This window comes from Oratosquilla oratoria, chromosome 3 (genome assembly GCF_046742065.1).
Source record: "Oratosquilla oratoria isolate Oo_2021 chromosome 3, ASM4674206v1, whole genome shotgun sequence".
NCBI classification, from domain to species: Eukaryota; Metazoa; Arthropoda; class Malacostraca; order Stomatopoda; family Squillidae; genus Oratosquilla; species Oratosquilla oratoria.
In genome coordinates, this window is record NC_134779.1 from 67,776,301 (window position 1) to 67,793,800 (window position 17,500).

The 17,500-nt window shown below is 40.1% G+C and overlaps 1 protein-coding gene and 1 non-coding gene across 2 annotated transcripts in view; one reads left to right on the forward strand and one right to left on the reverse strand.

Annotated features, from left to right (window-relative positions):
* Positions 1 to 2,322: 2,322 nt before the first annotated feature.
* On the forward strand, positions 2,323 to 2,394 carry TRNAE-CUC (transfer RNA glutamic acid (anticodon CUC)). Its single transcript has one exon. It is a non-coding gene; the product is annotated as a tRNA-Glu (tRNA).
* Positions 2,395 to 3,063: 669 nt separating this feature from the next.
* LOC143023788 (glycine dehydrogenase (decarboxylating), mitochondrial) overlaps positions 3,064 to 17,500 on the reverse strand; it is a 69,279-nt gene continuing 54,842 nt past the window's right edge. Inside the window, exons 12-20 of the mRNA XM_076182409.1 lie at positions 17,202 to 17,403; positions 16,716 to 16,832; positions 15,862 to 16,007; positions 15,078 to 15,225; positions 14,346 to 14,435; positions 13,640 to 13,757; positions 12,750 to 12,857; positions 5,350 to 5,495; positions 3,064 to 4,796 (exon numbers count right to left, since the gene is read on the reverse strand). Of these exons, the coding sequence (XP_076038524.1) occupies positions 4,623 to 4,796; positions 5,350 to 5,495; positions 12,750 to 12,857; positions 13,640 to 13,757; positions 14,346 to 14,435; positions 15,078 to 15,225; positions 15,862 to 16,007; positions 16,716 to 16,832; positions 17,202 to 17,403 (1,249 nt within the window). The 3' untranslated portion in view covers positions 3,064 to 4,622. The remainder of the gene's footprint in view (positions 4,797 to 5,349; positions 5,496 to 12,749; positions 12,858 to 13,639; positions 13,758 to 14,345; positions 14,436 to 15,077; positions 15,226 to 15,861; positions 16,008 to 16,715; positions 16,833 to 17,201; positions 17,404 to 17,500) is intronic.

Here is a 17,500-nt window from a genome sequence, read left to right on the forward strand (position 1 = left end):
AGGGTGGCATATATAAGTTTCCTATGCCTTTTGCAGTGATACACTCCACTTTTTCATCCTCTGCCATACCGAGGTGACGGAAGTGCTTTGTAAATAGAGGTAGAGAAGTTGTGGTGACGAAGAACATCGAAAAAAAACATTCTTTATGTATCATAATGATAACCCCAATTTTGGTGAATGTGTTGGTGGCCCGTGCAATGCCAGATATACTGATTTCTGTGGCACTGCTCTGGGGTCGTTAGCTCATCCTCATGTACTGCATTTTGGTCGACAGAGCTCGTGGAAGTCCTTCACGCTTCTTCGAAGTGACACAGCGACAGTCATCTTCGGTGAGACGTGAAGAGCTAGGGTGGGACAGACTCCTTGGAATCCTCTTCAGAAGAAATTGAAAAACGTTCTTAGTTATATGGAAGACCATGCGATACCAAAATCAATCATTTTACTCCTTTCCTGGAATTAACAAAGGTAATGCCAACAAATATATTTCATATTTTTTACCTCAACTGTGAGGTTCTGAAACATTCTTACTATCCGACATTGTTTCAGTCTTGGAATCTCAGAAAATATATTTTCAAGACACTTATCCTCTTCCGGCATTTGATCTCACATCTGCATATTATTTCTCCTGTTTTTATACTAGTGGCACTCTGAAAATCTGTTTTAGTTTTCTTTAGACTTTTTACATACATACATACATACATACATACATACATACATACATACATACATACATACATACATACATACATACATACATACATACGTACGTACGTACATACATACATACATACATACATACATACATACATACATACATACATACATACATACATACATACATACATACATACATACATACATACATACATACATACATACATACATACATACATACATACATACATACATACATACATACATACATACATACATACATACATACATACATACACACTGTTAGTTCCGCAGCTACTAACACTTTCAGTTCCCTTCTGTGATATAGTAATTCTTCATTCACTACAACTTTCTTCACTTTCTTTTTATCCTTTTAGTGTTGTAAGTCACTCATCTGTAGGCCCCATGCCTCTTTCGTAACGTATGCATTTAGTCAAGTTCCATTTCTCAGTAACGAAGGTGAACTAAATTGAACTTAAACTTTTCTTCATTTTCTTCGCGAATTCTGGTACAGCGTATGGTCTTAGGTACACCAGAGGATTCCTACCTGGGATCCTCTTACACCCACCAAGCCAAGTCTGCTTCGACGTCACTATTTAATTCATCCAATAACTTTGAACGTTACAATTAAGTGCCACTATTTAAGGGTGTGACTTTACCTCCAAGCACCAATAATTTTTCTCCTCCACCCTTTATCCAATCAGAAAGACTGTTATACTGTCTCAAGCAATACTGTTTACGCAAGTACTCTATCGCAAGCTGAGCGTGGCTTCGTGTTAACATTTCGCAACATCAGCATTCTCTCGATATCCTAACCTATGTTTACAAAACACAAGACGGCAGGCGAGAATATGCAACTCTGCACTTCCTATTCGGCCATTGTTTCAAAACATCCAAGTAATTAAATGTACATTCCTTTCCACTTACTCCTCTATCTACTTAAATGTCTACCTCTATCTACCGGCCTCTTACACACACACATACATACATACATACATACATACATACATGCATACATACATGCATACATACATGCATACATGCATACATACATACATACATACATACATACATACATACATACATACATGCATACATACATGCATACATACATACATACATACACACATACATACACACATACATACATACATACATACATACATACATACATACATACATACATACATACATACATACATACATACATACATACATACATACATACATACATACATACATACAGGGTGACATTCGTAGACTAGAAAAATTGTAAAAACATATGTTGATTAGATGATATGATGGTGGGGAACTCACAGTCCGTTGCACTATGAACCAGCACTGATGATGGAAGGTGCCACTGTACAGTTACCTTCAATAAATGGTTAGATCAGGTCTGGTTAGGTTAAGATAGATTCGGTAACTAGGCTAGGGCAAGTTAGGTTAGGTTAGGTTAGATCAGGTTAGGTTTGATTAGGTTGAGTTAGGTTAGGTTAAGTTAAGTTAGAGTTTATGGACCTTCGCGGGGTCATAGAGAGTTTCACAAGTAGGGGCCACAAACCGAGAATAGGTGAAAGAATGAGGTATGGGTTTCTGTGTAGCGCGATTAGAAATATTTATATGTATTGTGTGCCTCATCAACTCTATTCCCGTGTGGTCTAGTGGCTAGGATACGCGGCTCTCACCCGCGAGGCCCGGGTTCGATTCCCGGCACGGGAAGATTTTACCCTGATAGGCACGAAGTTTGGGCCTGCGCAAGGAGGACATTGAGATCCACGTGGCCCGATGAGGGCATCTACTATATGCGACCATCAGCATCATACTTATTAGATTTATCGTATAGGAAGCAAAGCATTTACCCAAATGTACTGGATTCGACTCCCGGGGTGGCCGAGGTTGAATAGAATAGCCCGATCTTACCCAAGAGTACTCTCAGATACGCTTGGGCTAAGGAGAGCCCAGGCGAGGCCTTCTACGTCATGCTGTATTTCCTACCTTACTGGACGTTGAATAACAGCCAGTGTCCCAATATCACGTCTGAATATAATGTCTCTTTCTATTGGGAGTCTAGTATTTGAAAATTTCTAATTTTCGGGATGAGAACTTTTGAAACCTTGATTTTGAATTTCAGAATCACTTTCTAATTTGGTTTATTTTTCGAAAGATGTTTTTGTTTTGTATGTTGAAGATTTCTAGACATATAAAAGAGAAAAAATACACTACACTTCTTCCACCCCGCAATAATGTTAAATCATCTTTGATGTCTAGCCTAAGGAAGGGCTTCAACGTAGAAATTAGGAATAGCTCATGGATAAGTAAAATAATCTGGGTTCAACCATAATAAAGTAAGTACCACACATGAAAGGAGAAAGAAAGAATAGACAGAACAAGTGTTAACAACTTTATTTACGAAGATACTTTCAGTAAAAACAGAATAATCATTAATACGAAAATTTCCGCCGTTGACGAGGTGGGGGGAGGGGGATGACCTGAGGGGAGGAGGGGCAGGTAGAGGTGTAGACGGGGAAGGAGGAGGAGGAAAAGGGAAAAGGAAGAGGAAAAGGGAGGAGAAGGAGACGGGTAATCTTCGTCAAGAGGAAGGTGAACAGGAAAACCTCTTGTAGAAGATCGAGTAGAAATCGATGAAATGGATATTCTGTGATGGATTACGCATTCTTGGACAAAGTGGACGGTTTTGCGTCTTGGCATGGGAAATAACGTTGGTGGTGGGTGGGTGGGTGGGTTAGGTTAGGTTAGGTTAGGTTAGGTTAGGTCTAGTTAGGTGGTGGTGATGGTAATAGTGGCAGTGGTGTAGTGGTGGTGGTGGGGGGGGGGCTTGAGTTGAGTTGACTACTCCGCAAAGTGCTGCCACACGAGGCTATATACGCCATTTCTACTTATATATTTTTCTAAACAATTCAGGACAATGAACCCTCACTGACATCTCAACTATGTGGGATAATATTCATAACCCTAATTTACCTCAGTTTCAGTCTTTGACTAGTTTATTTGCAGAAACCTATTTCGTAACATCTACGTATGTTAAGTGGCGGGCCTAAGACACGGATAAGTGTGTGTGTAAAGAAAAAAAAATAGAAAAATCGACAATTCTATACCCGAAAGACGGCACTTTTAAAAATACCCCAACGCACAGCCTACCTATTCAATCACAGGACGGTAACTGCCAAATTTTTGCACGGGTTGTACACAATATACATATGTACATACATACATATGATAATAGCTGCCTTCCGTGACTAGTACTCGAAACCGGGCTTCCTAAGTTACCAGGCTCGTCTTTGACCAATTTGCTTGACAATTTAGGTCCGGGTTCGATTCCCCAGGAGCGGAAGACAAATAGTTATCAACAATGATATCACAGGAATTATTCATAATTCATATATGTATACATTTATATATATATATATATATATATATATATATATATGTATGTATGTATATAAATATATACATATATATGTATGCATATATGTATGTATAAAGGGTCAGGACATGCAGGTATATTTGACAATAACAAACCGTTTTGTACTACTGAGTGCTGAACATCGCACATGAGGCCACGCGTTGGGCATCGAACCTCGATCCTTAATCGAGGTCACGAGAGCCAGCTACACCATCCCGCCACTCAGCCTCGACCCCCTTGTCCTCGAGTGTCACTGTGTCGTATTGTGTCATATCATGTGGTGTCCTATAGTCTCCGGTGATTGCCCCGGACTCTCCCGTAAGTTTCAGAATACTTCCGGGTAGGATCCGCAAGCTTCCGGTCAAGTCCCGACGTCTTGTAGCTACAAACTAAGGTCCCCCATAGGGGGGCGTGGGTCCCCCGAAGGAAAGCGTTCACTCCCTTCGGAGGAATATTGACGGCCCTGGAATGGGAGGAAGGTCGCCTCTGCAAAGCTGCCGAAGGCCCAAGCAGCTTGAGGTTCTTAGTTGGACGCAGCCACCTCCTCCTCGACCGCTGGCACTTGAGGCTCGGACTCAGTGAAGGGCGAGACGTAGCTTTCCATAGGCGGACACGTGCAGACCAGATGACGATCCCCGTAAATGTCGTCGATGCGACCCACGGCCGGCCACCATTTACTCTCCGGCCTCACAAAGGACTGCAGGGAAAGAGAGAGAGAGAAGGGAAAGAACAGATTAGATTTATCCTCCAGGAGATAATGATAATTACTTTCATCACAGATTTCACCTCCCCCCCCCCCCCGGAAACCCACAACCCTCACGGTAACAAATAAGGTTATTTGAGCTCTCCTGTAGATTTCTCTAAAAGAAACGTTAGATTATTTTCTGTGTTGTATTAGTGTGGGCCTGTTTCAATGTCACCGGTTGGAAGGAAGAGGAGGAACGGCTGCCAGCTCTCCTTGTGATACAGATAGATGTTTGGCCTTGTTCGGAGACCAAATGCCAGCCCCTCGGGGCCGCACCTCCAGGTGGAAGTGAGGGGGAGTGATAGAATTTGAAAACGAGCGGAGTAGGAAATAAATCTCTTTGAGGTCTGTCTCGTAGACCCATCATAAAAAGTTACCCACTGGTGGTCCCACTATGTTGGAGATACTTTCAGGATGTCACGAAACGTAAACGAGATGAGAAAAAGATGGGAGAAAGACAATGTTGGTAATATATTGAGAATAATGATAATATTCTTGTTCTTACGGCAGGGAAGGCAGCAACTTCGCGCGAATAGGGCCGATTCCACTCCGTGGCCGTGACGGTGACTTGTGGATGTGGAGCGTGGATCAGTGGGTTGTTCTGCGGATCACTGCGCCCTTCTTCGATGTCCCGGATCTCTTGCCGGATCACTGTTGGGAAGAGAATAACCATAACTATAAGTACAATAGTAAGAAAAGCTCCTGACTTAACAAGGGACAGGAAGAGGGAGGTGCGAAGGAGTAGAGTCTTCTTCCATGAAGTCAAGCAATTAATTGGATTCAGATTCGGTTGAGACATAAAAATCTTCGACACTTTCTGATGTGGTGCAGTCTTAGTATTTGATAACCAAGACGTAGGAAAGTATTTCATTTCAATCCTCCATTAATAAACAAACTATATTTTTATTAGTATTATATCAAAATATTACCTTTCTGATACCATTACATGCTAGCAAAATGTTGAAGAACTATTTTTCCAGCTGTACATACACACACACACATACATACACACACACACGTACACATACATACACATACACACACACACACATACACACATACACTCGGTGGCACAGACCGACTCGGTGGCACGGTTGGTAGAGCGCTGAACTGGGAAGTAGAAGTGCTCCCAGTACCCAGTTCGAATCCTGCCCAGGGCCGAAATTATTTCGGTATCGCTGTGCCTCGGGTCGTTACTCTGACTCTCGTGGGCGGGGAGTTGGGTGTGTGTGTGTGTGCAAGGTCATAGCATTATCAATAGATCGGACCTACGAGCTCTGAGCTCTCTTCCAGGAGGGAAATGTCGATCACGAGTCCAACACGTGATCCAAAAGACCAAGTGAATACACACACACACACACACACACACACACACACACACACACACACACACACACACACACACACACATACAAAGATATATATAAATATATATATATATATATATATATATATATATGTATATACATATATATATATATATATATATATATATCACAACTAACACCACAGTCGGACGAAAGAAAGAGTTGCGTAAGCGGAACTATATATTTCGATTGCTACCTGCAATCCTCTTCAGTAGTACAAAGTGGCAGGGAGGAGGCTATCTTAAGTAGCAACCTCTTACAAAAGAAAGGGAACACGAGAAAATACAGAACATCACTGCCCCAGCCCTAGTTGACCTGAGGCTGACACGAAGTCGGGTCAGGGGGAGGGGGAGGAAGCTTGTTGACAATATTTTTGGTGATGAATAGTCCTGAAATGATGTCTGGGGTCCATTGACCCTTGGAAATATTCATCGTGGGCAGATAATCAACAAGCTTCCTCCCCCTCCCCCTGACCCGACCTCGCGTCAGCCTCAGGTCAACTAGGGTTGGGGCAGTGATGTTCTGTATTTTCTCGTGTTCCCTTTCTTTTGTAAGAGGTTGCTACTTAAGATAGCCTCCTCCCTGCCACTTTGTACTACTGAAGAGGATTGCAGGTAGCAATCGAAATATATAGTTCCGCTGACGCAACTCTTTCTTTCGTCCGACTGTGGTGTTAGTTGTGATTTATAAATGTGTTACTACATTTCTCACCTGTGATATTATATATATATATATATATATATATATAATATATATTATATATATAATATATATATATATATATATATATATATATATATGCAAGCAATCACATCACCGTGATACAAAAATGCAGAATAACCACAGGACAAGTTTCCTTTCTCCTGTGGTTATTTTGCATATATATATATATATATATATGTGTGTGTGTGTGTGTGTGTGTGTGTGTGTGTGTGTGTGTGTGTGTGTGTGTGTGTGTGTGTGTGTGTGTGTGTGTGTGTGTGTGTGTGTGTGTGTGTGTGTTGTAGTTGTTGTTGCTGTTGTTGTGTGTGTGTGTGTGTGTGTTGTGTGTGTGTGTGTTGTGTGTGTGTGTGTTGTTGTGGGTGTGTGTGTTGTGTGTGTGTGGTGTGTGTGTGTGTGTGTGTGTGTGTGTGTGTGTGTGTGTGTGTTGTTGTGTGTGTGTGTGTGTGTGTGTGTGTGTGTGTGTGTGAGTGTGAGTGTGATGTGTGTGTTGTGTGTGTGTGTGTGTGTGAGTGTGTGTTGTGTGTATTGTGTGTGTGTTGTGTGTGTGTGTGTGTATGTACATATATATGTGTATATATATACATCTATATAATACATATATATACATCTATATATACATCTATATACATATACATCTATATATAACATATATATAAATATATATACATATATGTGTATATATATATATATATATATATATATCGATAATATTTTAGATAAATTATTTGGATGATGGAGAACATAAACACAGGGAAGGCTCGGAACCCTAAACACTCTAACGTTTCGTTCGCGTAGAACTTCTTCAGAGAGTGTATGTAGAACTGCAGTTGAAGTTTATGTACTAAATCTAATTATCTTTTCGGACACTTGGGAAAGGTCGTTTTTCTGGCGTGTTTTAGAATTAAAATACTAGTTTCTTTAGCTAAATTGATAAACCCTCCTCGATGATTCGATGAATTATTAGTTGAAATATATGCTGATTCAACAATTCTTCTAGTGAATTTATCAAAACCTTTATGTAGCACTTCAGCTTCTCTCCAGTTTGGTAAATGATCGAATTTTTCCGCATGAACTACTAAAGAATTAGATGTCCTATGTGCTTTTATGTCATTTTTATGTTCATAAATTCTTTTTTCTAATCCTCTTGACGATTCGCCAAAATAAGCCATTGAGCAACTATTGCACGGGATTTTGTATACGACGCTGTTTTCGGAATTGTTCTCTTTTCAGAAGTCTTTAAAAAAACACCTATACTCTTGTAAGATATGTTAGATATGTTTATACCTGATTTTGTTAAATATTTGTCTATTATTGGTGACATTTCTGAGCCAGGTACTGATATAAAATTTGTATTATTTTTATTTTTATCATTTCTCTCTTTCTTTCCGCGATTGTAAATATCTATTGCTTTTCTTTTTGTTCTTTTCAACATTCCCTATTGATATCAAAGTGTGTCAAAGGTTTTCATAATGTAATCAAATTCGCCTTCTAGGTATTCATTACTACAGATTCGTAGTGCCCTGAGAAAAAATCCTATTACTATACCACTCTTTGTTCTATCATCATGTGCGGAGAAGTAATGTACTAAATCCTCTTTGTTTGTTTCCTTTCTGTATACTGAGAAAGTTACAGTTTTTCCCACTCGTCGTATTAACGTATCTAGGAAGGGCAATTGTCCGTTTTGTTCCTCTTCTACGGTGAACTGAATATCGCTGTTGACCGCGTTAAGCATTCTCACTTTATTATTTACATTGGTGTTTTCGGGGATGATTGCGAGGACATCGTCTACATATCTAAACCAGTATGATCCCCTACAATTGATTCTGATTAAAGTTTTCTTTTCTAATAACTCCATATATAAACAGGCCATCACTGCACTTAAAGGACTACCCATAGCGAGACCTCTATGTTGTTCATATTCGTCACCATTAAAAGTAAACGCACCGAAATTTACGCATAGATCTATCAATTCTATATAATCTTGTTTTCTTATGGGTAGGTCAGTATCGTTCATATCTTTTATTACTCTCTTTACTGCTTCTAACGCACCGTTAGTGGAAATATTTGTGTATAACGCCTTGACATCATAGCTTACTAACTTTTTCCCCGTGAAATCTAAATCTTTTAGTCTTGTCAAAAGATCGTTAGAATTTTTCAAATGTGTATTGCTGATCGATCCCATTGCCTGTGATAGCGGTTTGGCTAGACATTTTGCTAGTCTGTGGGGTGCACTGCCAACCCCTGAAGTTATGGGTCGCATTGGAACGTTGGGTTTGTGAATTTTTGGAATACCGCGCATTCTGGGAGGATTGGGGTATTCCTCCAGAAGTCCCATTAATTTCTTTCCTTTTTCAGTTTTATTAAGAATTTTTCTGGCATGCTTTTTGAATTTATCTGCTTCATTCGTTACGAAACCTATACGTTTTTTTGCGATAAGTATTGTCGTCATCTAAGAGCCTAACATTTTACTGATATAGTCCTCTTTTGATAAGATCACGATACCACCTCCTTTATCTGCATTGGTGATTACTATGTCTTTGTCTAAGCCTAGATTTATTAAAGCTTTCTTGAATCTTCTGGGGATGACGCATTCGTTTTTAATGGCTAACGCTTGGTAACATGTAACAATCCCCTGTTTGAATCCTTTTTCAATATCGCTGTCACTCCATCTATAGTTTCTCTTAATAAAATCTGTGAATCCCCTTGTGTTAATACCAGTGTCGAATTTAAGTCCTAGCGATAGAGCTTGAATTTCAGTATTCGATAATCTCCTATCTGAAAGATGTTATTATTTCACACCTTCCAATTTTATTCCAATCGCTGTTGTCACATAGACTGTTTAATTTTCGCTCTAGTCTTTCATTTTGCGAACGAAACGTAGAGTGTTTAGGGTTCCGAGCCTTCCCCTGTGTTTATGTTCTCCATCATCCAAATATATATATATATATATGTGTGTGTGTAATATATATATGTATATATATACATATATATATATACATATATATATTATATATATATATATATATATATATATAAATATTTACTATATACCAAAGGCTTTTTCCCCCTTGCAAGGGAGGTAGCCAACCAAAAAAATACAGGTTTGAAATCCACTCCCACCCATTCCATCACCAAATATCCCACTTCCATTCACCTCCCTCCCTCCCTCTTATCTTAGTTCCTCTGGGATGACGGGTCATTCCTGCATCTCGCCCACTACCCTGGGTCAGAAGCAGTGTCGCAAGACACAGCACATTCACAGCAAGGCCGCTTCATTTACTCGACGACCTCCCCCACCCCCTCTCTGTCCCCTCATGCAGAAAAAGAGAAGATACCGTCGCACACGAAAGTCTACTTACTAAATTAGCTTCACACGGAATAAGTGGTAGCCAATTAATTTGGTCTAATAATTATTTGAATGATCGAAAACAGAGAGTTGTTCTAAATGACAAAACTTCTAGATGGAAAAATGTTACGAGTGGAGTTCCTCAGGGTTCCGTTCTTGGGCCACTTCTATTCTTAGTATATATTAATGATATGGACCATGGACTAAAATCTATTGTCTCCAAATTTGCTGATGATACAAAACTATACGGAATGGCAAATAATCATTTAAACTAATTAGATATTCAAGAAGATTTAGATAAACTACAGCAATGGTCTGAAAAGTGCCTAATGAAGTTTAACACAAGTAAATGCAAGGTTATGCACATAGGTAAAAATAACGGTAGGTACGATTACAAGTTATTTGGAAATTCGTTAACAAAAGTGGATAGTGAAAAGGATCTCGGCGTAATTATCTATCTAATTATCAGTAACGATCTTAAATCATCTAAGCAATGTATTTCAGCCTCTGAGAAAGCAAATAAGATTCTAGGACTGATTGCGCAATCTTTTGATTTCAAAAGTCCATCTCTCATTAACAAGCTATATAAATCATTAGTTTGTCCACATTTGGAATATGCTGTTTCCGTATGGTCACCGAATATCATTAAAGACATTGACAGATTGGAAAAGGTAAAGCGGCGAGCCACAAAACTTATTCCAAATATCAAAAATAAATCATACGAAAATCGACTAAAACATATGAATCTGTTTTCCCTAAAAAAGCGTAGACTCAGAGGTGATTTGATACAGGTATCTAAGATTCTAAAGGGAATTGACAACATCAAAGTGACCAAATTTTCACAATGAATGAGAATCTGACAGGAAATAATGGTTTCAATCTGTCAGGAAATAAATTGTATTTGGAAGTGGGTAGAAACAACTTCACCAACCGTGTAGTTAATGAATGGAATAAACTTTCTGCAAAGACAGTGCAATGTGGTTCAGTTCGAAGCTTTAAGATTCATTTAGATGCTGTAATGCCTGCCATTTGTTTTATATTATTTGTTTGTTATCATTTGCCTGTTTGTTTATTATTATTTGCTTGATTTTCATTCATCAATATTTATCTGTCAATTTATTGTTATTCACTATTTACCTATTTTTTTATTATTTAACTATACTTATGCATTTATTTATCTTATCTTATTTATTATTATTTATTTTATTATAATTTTACTTGTTTATTTATCATTTTTTTCGCATCCGACCTAGTTATGGACCAAAAGGTCTCCTATCGGCATGCTCCTTCTTTGTAATCCTTTGGAATCCTTTGCAATCCCTTCAGGCTACGTCAAATTATTTTTCATACATACACCCTCACCACCATCCCCCACCCACTCCTTTCCATGCATCACGACATCATCCATACACAATCATTCTCCATTCACCCCTATCTTCTGTCTTCTCCCGTCCTTCCTCAACAGACATTCCCCTCTTTCCTAATGCCCCTTTTACCCCATCCATCCATCTCATCCTTGGTCGCCCCACCATGTTCACTTCTTCCACCTCTGCCTTCCACACCCCTTTTACTGATCTTTCTTCACTCATTCTCTCCATGTGTTCAAACCATCCCAACACTCTTTCATCAACCCTATCTCCAAACTCCCTTTCCATCCCCGTTCTCCCCCTCACCTCCTCGCTTCTCACGCTATCTAGCCTAGTAACCCCTATCATACTTCTCAGGCACCTCATCTCAAATACATTCAAACTCCTCTCTTCCTCTCTTATGTTCCATGTTTCTGGCCCATACAGTGCCGTCGGTACAATCACTCCTTCATACAATCTCCTCTTAGCATCCATTCCCAAATATCTATTTCTCATTACATTTTTTAATTCCCCAAGGTATTTACTTGCTTCTCTCAATCTACATTCTACCTCCACCTCCACTACTCCCTTTCCCCCTACATTAGCACCCAAGTATTTAAAACTATCCACTTTCTCCAGTCTCTCTCCCTTAATATTCACTTCCAGTCTGCCATCACTTCCTCCCCTTGTACATCTCATCACTTTACTTTTACCAACATTTACGAGTATCTTCAACTTCCTTCTTTTGTACGCCTTCCCAAACTCTGTCACTACATATATATATATACATATATATATATATATATATATACATATACATACATACATATATAGTATCACGTTTGATCAAGAGGTAGGTAGAAAATATTCCTTCAATTATGGTTTTGATTAAAGAATAGTGATAAAATAAGTCAACCTATATGATATGCAAGAAGACCTGGAAGGTCATGGGAGACCGAAACTAACCTCCTCGATGCACTGATACTTTGCGGGAGGACATGCAACAGAATTACTTTAGGATAAGTGATGGGCTTTTTTCGGGTTGGGCTTATAATATGCTTTCCTGCGCGGATTTTAGTCTTATGGATAATCTGCAGATGAAGAACCTGTGAAGAGTACTTACTGATAAGGGCGTCGCAGAACCTGTCGAGTTCGGCCTTGTCCTCGGACTCCGTCGGCTCCACCATCAAGCACCCTGCGACGGGCCATGACATGGTGGGGGCGTGGAAACCTGAAGGAGAAACCGTCGTCAGGTTTCGTCTTAGTCAGTCTTTCCCTCAAGTGCTGACGTAATAACATAATACTCAATCTCACAGATCAGGAATCTGTGTGTCTGATCACTTCTACTCACTTAAAGGGGTTACATGTGTGTGTCGTGGTCTGTTTCCAAATGTGTGTTTAACTAACTGTATTTAACCTATTTGTAATATACAAGACAGGAACTATCCTTACTGGTGAGGTAACGTCTCAAGACAGGAGCTATGCTTACTCGTGGGGTAACATCTCAAGACAGGAGCTATGTTTACTGGCGGAGTAACGTCTGTTCCCATTGGTCAAACTTGGCTTATGTCTTCTGAATGTATTATTTCTTATTCAATAACTTTGGATCATTTTCCTCCTTTAGTCTTGCAATTCCCTCATTTCCCTTTTTATAGTTTAGTAATAAGTTTTTATAACCTTGCCTATTTCCAATATTTTTTCTAAATCTGAATTCATTTCTCCACTTTTGGTTTCATTCTTCTATCTTATTTAGAATTCTCTGTAACAACTTCCAAGAATCCTCAACTTTTAATTTCATCACGATTTTAGCTTTATCAGTGTAATTAGCGTAACTAATCTATCCATCATGTCATTAATGTAGATTAACAATATCATTGGTGTCAACATTGAGCCCTATGGTCTCTAGTTACTTCCCTCCAATATGACATCCAATCCTTAATAAATGTCCCCATTAACATGTTTTCCCTAAGAATCCGTATCTGTGTGTGTGCGTGTGCGCGTAGGAGAACCCACCGTAATCCTGAAGGCGTTTGGCGATGTCGGTGGCCTCGATGCCTGTGCCCTTCTTGTACTCGCGTGTGTCGAGGATGAACTCGTGGGCCACCATATCGTTATTGCCTCTGTAGAGAACCTGCAGAAGAATCCCAGTTCTGTCAGACACTCCAAGGTAACCCCACTACGCCAATTTAACATGCATGAAAGTTGTGGCGTAATGAATGACGTATCACCCCCTCCTCAATTCAGCCATAAAGACTTCTTGCCCTTAGTTGAATGAAACTGCCTGGTGTTAGGTAGAAGAAAGTTTGTAAATGACACGTGTTCTTGAGCAGGACATTGAGACAATACATAACCTATTGAATTCCTGGGCTTTCTTCTCTCTTGATGTCAAATTAAACCAAATAAGGTCACCTGATTACGAATATATTTTTTCAAAGTCAGTTTGTCATATTCGATTGTTCAATACCAGGCATGTACAGTCACTAAATCGGTCCTGAGTCACAGAGTCAGGCCATGAAAACTTGTGTGGTTCTCCAGTGCTATTCAAAAGGTCACAGGTCACGTTATAATGTGTAAGGTCAGTTGAGGTCACGGTATAACGTGTAAGGTCAGTCAGTCACAACGTAACACGTGAAACAAGTTACGGTCATGATATAGCGTATGAGGTCATGCAAACGCGTACAAGTCGAAAAGTAAACTTGTGGACCTTGATGGAACTGACCTTGTAGTGGCCTTCAAGCCTTTTGGCCATGTAGTTAGCGTTGAGAATGGCCACCTGTGTCGCCTGCCGCAGACCCTTTGGACCCATCATCTGTGTGAGGATAAACAAGTCTAGGGTTACTCTTCATAAGATTGGCCAAGACCGACATGTTATGAGACACTATTCGAGAGAGTTCTCAGGTTTATATAAGCAAATCATAGGCTACTACACAGAAGATTACATAAGGACATTGATAATATGCAAACACATTTTCCGGCTTATAACATATGGGGTACTCTTCAAAAGGGTGCTAAATGTCATAAAGACAGCTTGTGGGGTATTGTTCAGAAGACCTCAGGGTTTTGGGAGCCTTGTTGAGGAAGATGTTTGTGATCAAGTGATATACCATCGAGGGGCTATTGGTAGATTGTCGGATTGCCTTAATGTATTTATAATCCATATAACCTGACAAAACAAGGGTAATGAAGATGTGATGTGATGTGACTAAAGTCAATGTTGTCATGGATCACCTTATCTTCTGGTTCCTTTGGATCCTGAGGTATATATATATATATATATATATATATATATATTATATATATATATATTATATATATATATATATATATATTTATATTATATATATGTATATGTATATATATATATATATATAAATATATATATACATATATATATATATATATATATATATATACAGATAGATAGAGAGATACTCTAGGTCTTAAGACTCACCTTGACGTAGGCCCAGGAGATCGGAAGGATGGCCGCGGAACCGTAGGGTGCGGCTGACACGACACCGAAGCTCCTGGAGCGGCGCTGCATTAGGGCCAAGGGGTCGATGATCGGGTGGCTCGGCAGGAATGGAATCAGGTGCTTCTTCCTGCAACAAGAGAGAACGTAGTCAGACACTCCAGGAGGAGGTAGAGGCAAAGACATGCATTCTGGGACGAGGTTAATGTAGACTTAGGGAATTCCCTGCCCAACCCAACCACAAACTCCACCCATCCCTCCTGAGGGGAGGGGGGGAGGTGGATAGGGAAAGAAGTAAAAAATATATTATATTAACCCGTTCCAGAGTTACTTGGTAACTTATCTCGTAGGTTTTAGTCTGGGCAAGGAGGGGCAATTTCATGCAACGGGGAAGTGACCTTTGGCCAGAAAGACGCTTCGGTTAATCGGGAACCCTTACTAACTGGGATCCACCCCAAAAATAAAAATCTTCTATCACCTTGGACTTCATTTTGGTAGCCTGGCCCTTCTTGTATGTTCAACTTTGAATATATATATATATATATATATATATATATATATATATATATATTATATATATATATATATATATATATATATATATATATATATATATATATATATTTATATATATGTATATATCACTAAGAGTCGGTGGTTCATATGAGCTGATTAGAATCGCCTGGCGTTAACGACAAGAAAAATCCCTTGAAGTGTAGTGTGATGTTCATGGGTTTAAAAATGTTATATTTTGTTATATACTCACACTCCGATGGGGCCCATGCCGGGGCCTCCGCCCCCGTGGGGAATACAGAAGGTCTTGTGGAGGTTCAAGTGGGACACATCGGAGCCGATGTCACCGGGACGGCATAGTCCTACTTGAGCGTTCATGTTGGCGCCGTCGAGGTACACCTGTAGAAGGTGGAGGGATAGAATGATGAGGAGCTCTAATTCATTCACTCCTTCTGCGGCTCCTGCTTCCATTTCGTCTTCTATCCACCTCTTCCTCCTTCCTCCTTCTCTGCCATCACCTCCTCGTATCATTCCTCTGTTTTGTTTTGCTTTTTCGTCTTTTGTTTTCGGATCTCACGATTCTCCTTCCTCCTCTGCCACTCATTTTCTTTCCAACACAATCACCTCCGTCTCCTTTTACTTCTCCTCAACAACTACGGTCGAAACTTTGTCAGCATCTGATTTCACAGGTGACCCCATCATCTCCCTCGATCGCCTCTTCCATTACGCCCCGTATTTGATTCAGCAAACCCCTTTTTCCTGACCCTGCTCCTCCTTCTCCTCCCTTTTTTCTCCTCCTCTCTCTCTTCTCCTCTTCTTCCTCCTCCTTCTCCCTTTCCTCCTAATCCTCCTCCTCCCTCTCCCTTTCCTTCTCTTCTTCTTCCACCTTCTCTTTCTCTTCCTCTTCTTCGTCCTCCTCCTCTTCTTTTTCCTCCTCCTCTTTCTATTCTTTCTTTTCCACCTCCTTTTCCTTCTCCTCCTCCTCCTCCTCCTCCTCCTCCTCTTTCCCTTCTTTCTCCCCCGCCTCCACCTCCTTCTCCTCTCCCTCCACCCTAGCTGGATCTTGTCTCCACCTGTCCACTCTCACACCACCTGAGCATGACTCACCTGTCCGCCAGCATCGTGAACCATCTGGCAGACCTGGGCGACGTTGTCTTCGAAGACGCCGTTGGTGGACGGGTAAGTGATCATGAGACAGGCCAGGCTCTTCTGGTGCTTCTCGATCTAAGGAAGGAACACGAAATAGCAAAGGTCACTCAGATGTAGAGAGTACAGATGGATGACGAATAGTATTGGTGCACTAGCAACTAGATGATCTATGCTCACGCCGCTAACCAACCTACACAAACAAACAGAAATCTACAGATTATATTCGCCTTTTTCTTCTCTAGTCTTGTAACTATCTATTTTAATGTAAAACAATGAAAAAATTGTTTTGGTGTTTAAATGTTTATTATATTTAGAAATAGTACACATATTTCAATCAACTCGCCAATTTCTACTGCATTTAATCGAGAGTTTCTTCAAAATAACACCCACACACAACACGCCAACATATCTATACATACATATACATAGACATCTCGCTCTTACCTTTGCGGTAAGGTGTCGGAAGTCGATGGATCCTTCCTTGTTCACATTGACAGCTTCAACTTTCATGCCTGCCATCTGGGCGGAGGCAGGGTTGGTGCCGTGAGCAGAGGTTGGGATAAGGCAGACGTTGCGGTGGCCCTCGCCTCGGCTGTCTAAGTAGGACATGATGGCCCGGAGGCCAGCGTACTCACCCTGTGCGCCACTGCGTTGGTGAAGAAGAAGTTGTGAGGAATGGAGTAATAGGTGTTGTCCAAGTCCAATAAAAGAAGGTCTGGTCACAACGAAGTAAGGTTCGTTTT